Source organism: Debaryomyces fabryi (assembly GCF_001447935.2).
Source record: "Debaryomyces fabryi strain CBS 789 chromosome Unknown contig00064, whole genome shotgun sequence".
Lineage (NCBI taxonomy): Eukaryota > Fungi > Ascomycota > Pichiomycetes > Serinales > Debaryomycetaceae > Debaryomyces > Debaryomyces fabryi.
Genome location: NW_015385490.1, coordinates 48,456 through 55,803, shown reverse-complemented (window position 1 = coordinate 55,803; position 7,348 = coordinate 48,456). Strand labels below are relative to the sequence as shown.

The window sequence follows — 7,348 nt, the reverse complement described above, 5'->3', positions numbered from 1 at the left end:
TTTGACTGATTCTGATTTGAACCCAAACGTAATTGATCCAAGTATCCAAACTATTGGAGTCAGTTCTGGTATTAGAGTTTGAAAGTAATACTACATGATTTTTTTCACATTATTGTGTTTTTTTTACGTTAGCTATTCCAACTTTTAATAAAATCTCATTTATTTACCTAGCATACACTCTACTACCTTGTAGCACAGTTTAATACTATCATATTGTAGGTTTTAATGAAGTATTAATTGGGTAACACAAAATCGTAGGATCAAAACATCAACGCGTTAAATTGCAAAAGAAAACAATCACAATGTACTTTGCACTACAGTCCTAAAGATAAGGCAATGACACTAGATAAAGACCAACTAATAAGGGTTTATACTAGTAGGCTAGTAAACTCATTAGTACCACTAGAATTCGGGCACGAATACATACAAAGTATAACAAATGATCTATTAAGCCATCTATTAAAATCATCCAAATCGTCATCTAATATAGATATTAACCAAATAACAAACCATTTCAAGACATCTTTTATAAGTAATGGGCTACAAGAACTGTGGGTCAAATTTCAATCTATCCTTCAAATCCTTTCCCAGACGAAATCGGTTGATCAGATATGTAATTATTTAATTTTTTTAAATGCTTTGCAGGGCTCCGAAGAACCAACACCTTTACCATTATCAAATACAAGAATGGCGAGCGTTGGTCACAACTCAAGAGGGTATCATAATATAGAAGAACAAAGAGTACATCATGATTTACAATCATCGCCATATCATGTTTCAAATCATACCTCAAAAATTGGGAGTAAAAATTTCACAACTGCCTTGCCGTTAAATGAGCTCATATCACCATACTATGAGACTTTACCAGAAGAAACTATATTGACATATTTATCCTATTCTCTATTGGGGTTGGATTCTAAATTGTTGTCATTTCTGCGAGACGGGAATTCGATTGAATTACCTGCTAATATTAATAGCAGCTATTCTGGACTACTCCATAATATAATAGAGGCTGGATTAATCTATAAAAAACTCAAATCATTCGTGAATTCTAACAAAGGAAAATTAGACTCGCCTATAAAAACAGCATTTTTAAGATCATTAGAATCTGAATTAAATGTCTATGTGAATCATATTAATGAATATTTTAATACTGAGCCAACTTCATTAATAGCTGTGTACAATGCATTATTTCCTTTTATATTGAAATTGAGACTTTTATATTCCTTAACCAATGAATTGAATTTAAGCGGCTATGAATTTTTATCGAAAGTATACCATTTGTCAAAGTTTGGTGATATAAGAATAAAGGACTTAACACACAATATTTTTATGCGAATTGCAGCTCCTTACTACGAGATTCTTGAACATTGGATTGTAAAAGGGGAATTAATAGATAATAGCGATGAGTTTTTCATAGCATTCAATACTGAAGCACAACATATTAATGATATTATTGAATATTTGCCGCAAAGGATACCTGACTTTTTTGTATCAATGAATAAAACTATGGCCTACAAAATATATCAAATAGGGAAAATGTTAATTTTTCTTCTTAAATATTGTAAAGAATTGAAATGGATTAGTGACTATAGTATGAAATATTCAACTTATATCTTTCAAAATAATCAAGGTATACAGTCAATGCAATCTAATGTTATAATAGATTTAATTAATTTTCAGTATGAAGAAGTTCTAAACTACTTCACTATAGTTTTGCAAGAGAAAAATAACATGTTTCATCATTTAAAGAATTTTAAAAAGTTTTTATTGATGAATTCAAATGATTTTATTGAATCTATAATAGAAAGAGGAATAGTTTTATTCAATGAACCAGCAAATGGTTTAACGTCAAACCAGTTAGCAAAAGTATTAATCGAGTCAATTAATAACTCTTCGGTGAAGAGCTATAGATCAGATTATAAGAATAGATTAGACGCTAGAATTTTGGATCTAAGTCATGGGAACATAGGATGGGAAGTGTTTACATTAGAATATAAAATATCTGACTTGCCGATTTATCATATTTTAAATTATAATAATGGCACATTAGAGTATCTAAAAATGTTTAATTTTCTTTGGAAATTACGACACTTTAGTTATTTGTTGAACTTAAATTTTATTGAATGTTGTAACGTTAAGAAAAACGATTTAAGGAGGATTCTGAGTAGGTATATTAAGTTGAAAAAACAACTAAAGTCCAATTCAAGCTTACGGTTAGGAATTAGAGATAATAAAATTATTTGGTTAATGAAATCTTTCAACACAATTTGCCTTATAAGACACCAGCTCATAAAATTCATATCAACGTTGGTGAAATACTTGTCATTTGATATTATTGAAAATAATTTCGATCAATTAATTGTCAGAAAGCTTTTTAAATCAAGCTCTCCTGTTTCGCATTCAACATTGTCTAATGGCATGGGTGTATTACCTATATTAAATGAAAGTTTCACCAGTGCCTTGAAGAAAGATGAAAATCATTTTTCTAGACCTCCAAAATCGAAGACAATAACGCATAATATGAATGAATTAACATTTGATGAATTGATTAATATGCATACAGTTTACTTGCAAAAGGTTACGCATTTCAAGATTCTAAGCGATACTGAAATAGGAAAACATTCTGGGACGAGTTACATCAAACAAATATACCAATTCTTAGAGATTTGCTTCGCCTTTATAAAAAGTTCAGAAGAATATAATAGTCTCATTGTAAACTACATTTCCATTTTGAATGTTGAAGAAAACTTGCGTTCCGAGGATATGAACCAGTTTGACGACGATCTCGAAGAATTAGAAAACAAGCTTAAAGTTATTGTTAATAAAATCTACAAGGACTTGTATATGACCAACTACAAAAGTATGTTATACATGTTTATAAAAGATCTAAGGTCGGATATAGAACTCAAAGATCTAAGTCGCTTTTTTTAGTCCTTTGCAGCTTTTCGGACATTAGAATATCTGCATAAATTGCATTCCTAATTTTCATGATCATTATATTATGTAACTAGTAATTCGATAAAAAAATTCGTACGATTATTGGTCAATAGTAAACCCGAGACAACCAATACAGCACAGCTTAAGTGTCGTCATGCTCTGATTTATATCTACGAATCATAATGTGTATATTCAAGAATATATTTCGAAAATATATTTCGTCTAAAAGCATAATTTGGACAGCCTATAGTAATCGGCAATTATCTAACTGCATATTATAGAGAGGATACGCTCTTATTGTAGTCTGTGGTTTACGTGTATTGCATTAATCAATAAAACACTCGGTATAAGGAATTTATCCGAGGTTCACAAAAAGTACCGACCAAATATTAAAGTGGGGACCCCCAGGTTTTGAAAAGTTCCTTTATAAACCATAAAATTTTCATTCTTTTCATTCATTAAAGATCAACTAGAGATTATTAAAAAATTATTTATTACAATGGAAGAAGTAGACAGTGTATTAGTCGATAACGTTAAATCGTTTGCCTCTGGTGGATTTGGGGGTATTTGGTATGTGTTATGATGTGGAGCTTAGATAAGTAAATCTTGAAAACTAACATTTTAGTGCTGTTTTAACAGGTCATCCTTTCGATTTAGTGAAAGTTCGTTTACAAACAGGTTTGTATAACTCATCAGTTCAATGTGTAAAGCAAATATTGGTTAAGGATGGTTTACCCGGTTTCTACAGGGGTGTGTTACCACCTTTAATAGGTGTCACCCCTATGTTCGCCGTTTCATTTTGGGGTTACGATGTCGGCAAAAAGATAGTTACTTCATTTACTGGTAAAGAAGTATCTAACTTCTCTATTGCTAATATTTCCACGGCTGGTTTCATTTCTGCTGTTCCAACAACCTTGGTCGCTGCCCCTTTTGAAAGAATCAAGGTCATGATGCAAATTCAAGACGGATCCAAAACGACTTCGATGGGATCAGTCATCAAGGAAATGTACAAAACAGGTGGTCTCAGATCCATTTTCAAGGGTTCTGCTGCAACATTAGCTAGAGATGGTCCTGGATCTGCATTATATTTTGCTACCTACGAATACCTCAAGCGTAAATTATCCACCCCGGATACTGATTTATCTTTATTTGCTATCACCATGGCTGGTGGTTGTGCTGGTGTTTCCATGTGGCTCGGTGTTTTCCCAATTGATACCATCAAATCCACCCAGCAATCATCAAATACTAATATTTCGATTGTTAAAACTACACAAAACATCTACAAGAGAGGCGGTATTAAAGCATTCTTCCCAGGAGTTGGTCCTGCATTAGCAAGATCTTTCCCAGCTAATGCTGCTACCTTCTTGGGTGTTGAGTTGGCTAGAAACTTCTTCGATAAACTCGCTTAGATCATTATATACTTTTACATAATTCCTCATTCTTGCTGATTTGCATAGGCATGAAGGAATTTTGGCTATTTATGTGTACGATTAGTATTATTTATTCAAAAAGCATTTAGTTTGTTTTATTCAACATATCTGTAGTAGTGGTGGTAATACTAGTAGTAGTAATAATAGTAGTGCGAGGATCAAAATCACCATTGAAATGTTCAACTCCTTAAACCTCGATAAGATTAATGTCAGTACTAATAAACATCTGTCTACAAATAATACAATAGCTTAGAGTAAAACAATGTCTTTGACTGATGATCAAGTAAGTAATACATTTCAATTGGAGTTAAATTTACGGAAAAACTGGATTACTAACGTCATTTAGGTGAATACTGAGCTCCGTAAGATGAAGGCCTTCATCGAGAAGGAAGCACAAGAAAAGGCCAAAGAAATCAGATTGAAGGCAGACGAAGAATATGAGATCGAAAAAGCATCAATAGTTAGATCTGAAACTGCTGCTATTGACTCTACTTACGAGCAAAAATTAAAAAAAGCATCGTTAGCCCAGCAAATTACCAAGTCAACCATTGGTAATAAAACTAGATTGAGGATTTTGTCTAAAAAGGAAGAAGTATTAAAGAATATATTCGAAGCCTCCGAAAAGGAATTGAGCAAGACTACGTCCAAAAAATCTGCCTATAAGCCAGTTTTGACTAACTTGATCGAAGAAGGCGTGTTAGCTTTGTTAGAGAAGAAGGTTACTATTAAAGTCAGAGAAGCAGATGTTGCTTTGGCAAAAGAAGCGGCACCAGATGCAGCTAAGGAATATGAAGCAAAGTCTAAGACCCCGGTTGAAATTGTTGTTGACGAAGAGAATTTCTTGAGTAAAGATTCCCTCGGTGGTGTCATTGTCACCAACGAAAGTGGAAAAATTGAAGTTAATAACACTTTAGAAGAAAGATTGAAGTTATTATCTGAAGAAGCATTACCAGGTATCAGATTAGAATTATTTGGTATTTCTGAAACCAGAAAGTTCTTTGACTAATATTTATTCCATTCTACTTTTAGCTTAGAGATAACGTTAAAACTTTGTTTGTAGTAATCCATCTTCATTTTGTTTTAAATTGTCTGGTTTATAACCATATCTACTTATTTTATAATTCTACATATTTTTATACAAATTTAAAATAAACCATTCATTAGCCTTATCGAAACGTCAACAAGAAAAATTGCGACTAAAATCTTGCAGAGAAAAAAATGAAAGCATCTATCAAGCAATTTAAGTTCATTTAACTATATTTCATATACCTAGATCCTTTTTCATATACTTGTTTGCTTGCTATTTTATAAAAGCAAAGTTTGATGTATTCCATAGTTCAAAAATTATTTTATTAGTGATTAATTAGCTGTATCAACCAGGTTCAATTTTGAATTTTTCACAATCAATCATTACAAATCATATATGTGGGCTTCTCTACGTCATATAAAATGCCCAGCACCCAGGTATATAGTTCACCGGTATCCATCTGGACTATTCAATCAGTTTATCAAATATAAATCAACAGTATCACGGAATCAAGAAATTTTGAAGAAAATCACAGAAACTAATACACATGCAATGAACAAAGCTGATACTACAGATGGTACCTCAAAATCTTTCTTAGATCATCAGTTTGAACCCGATAAACTTGTACCTACACATGATGAAAAAATAATTTATAACAGATTGAAACCAATTACCCCGAATGATTCGTATGTATCGTGCACAATATTCGACATTAAAGGTAACATTACAGCAGTTTCTAGAAAATATCCTAAAATGAAGTTTCTTAAAGGCAACGACTTATTCCCTCGAGATCTCCGAAAAATCGATACTTCTTCGATCGATGTTGTGCCTCTGATTATGGTCCGTTCTCCAAATTGCATCCTTGTAAATCTACTCCATATCAAGGCGATAGTTAAAAAGGATAGTGTCATGGTATTCGATACTTCTACACCGTCGATTGCAGCAAAGCTAGGCTTGTTTATGTACGACCTTGAAATGAAATTAAAATTACCGTCCGGAAACATCTCCTACGAATTTAGGGCACTCGAAAGTATTCTTATCAGTGTTATGAGTTATTTGGAAGCAGATTTGAAAAGCCACTTACAGGGATGTGGACTCATATTAGCAGAACTAGAAGACGAAATTGATAGAAGCAAATTGCAAGACCTCTTAATCAAGCTGAAAAAATTATCCAGTTTTTACCAAAAGGCCGTTTTAATTAGAAATGTTTTGGAAGAACTCTTAGACAATGATGAGGATTTAGCCGGGATGTACTTAACCGATCCTATTAAGTTTGATCCAACTGTTGAAAACCCCACTGATTTTGCAGATTTAGAAATGATGTTAGAATCGTACTATAAGCAATGCGATGAGTTTGTTCAGCAAGCCGGGTCGTTGATAAATGATATTAAAGCAACTGAAGAAATTGTAAATATTATCTTGGATACTAATAGAAATTCGTTAATGTTATTTGAGTTAAAGATAACGGTTTACACTCTAGGGTTTACAGTAGCTACTTTATTACCGGCTTTCTATGGTATGAATTTGAAGAACTATATTGAAGATTCAACTATTGGTTTTGGTGCTATTGTAGTTTTTTCAATTATACAGGGTATTCTAATTACGATGTTAAATTTCCGTAAATTACGGAAGGTTCAAAAATTAACAATGATGGGTGGTACCGGCAATGGTAACCATTTGCACCATACTTCCAGCCCTATTGGGTTAATGAATAAAGACAAATGGTATTACAGATTATTCTATGGGAACAGAAATACAAAATATGATAGACCAACTTCAAAGGAAAATGACGTAATATGGAGAATGATTAATGACGACAAACCACTAAAATAGACAAGTTCATGTATATATATTTGAAACAAGTAATTTAATAAACAGTTTAATCTAATGTAATTTATTAATTGTACATATAAAAGAGAAAATATTTTTAATGCAGTTGAAAGACAAATAT

General features: G+C 32.2%; 4 protein-coding genes across 4 annotated transcripts; all 4 read left to right on the top strand.

The window, feature by feature from the left end:
* Positions 1 to 687: 687 nt before the first annotated feature.
* Positions 688 to 2,934, top strand: SPC98 (Spc98p; the record flags this gene model as incomplete). The annotated part of the gene is made up of 1 exon (XM_015611998.1): positions 688 to 2,934. The coding sequence occupies one exon, from the start codon at positions 688 to 690 to the stop codon at positions 2,932 to 2,934; it is 2,247 nt and encodes a 748-aa protein (XP_015467203.1).
* A 788-nt stretch (positions 2,935 to 3,722) lies between these two features.
* CRC1 (carnitine:acyl carnitine antiporter) lies at positions 3,723 to 4,349 on the top strand (the record flags this gene model as incomplete). Its single annotated transcript, XM_015611997.1, has 1 exon — positions 3,723 to 4,349. One exon carries the CDS (start codon positions 3,723 to 3,725, stop codon positions 4,347 to 4,349), a length of 627 nt encoding a protein of 208 aa, XP_015467202.1.
* A 283-nt stretch (positions 4,350 to 4,632) lies between these two features.
* Positions 4,633 to 5,376, top strand: VMA4 (H(+)-transporting V1 sector ATPase subunit E; the record flags this gene model as incomplete). Its single annotated transcript, XM_015611996.1, has 2 exons — positions 4,633 to 4,653; positions 4,717 to 5,376. The coding sequence occupies 2 exons, from the start codon at positions 4,633 to 4,635 to the stop codon at positions 5,374 to 5,376; spliced, it is 681 nt and encodes a 226-aa protein (XP_015467201.1).
* A 573-nt stretch (positions 5,377 to 5,949) lies between these two features.
* MRS2 (Mrs2p) lies at positions 5,950 to 7,230 on the top strand (the record flags this gene model as incomplete). Its single annotated transcript, XM_015611995.1, has 1 exon — positions 5,950 to 7,230. The coding sequence occupies one exon, from the start codon at positions 5,950 to 5,952 to the stop codon at positions 7,228 to 7,230; it is 1,281 nt and encodes a 426-aa protein (XP_015467200.1).
* Positions 7,231 to 7,348: the final 118 nt, after the last annotated feature.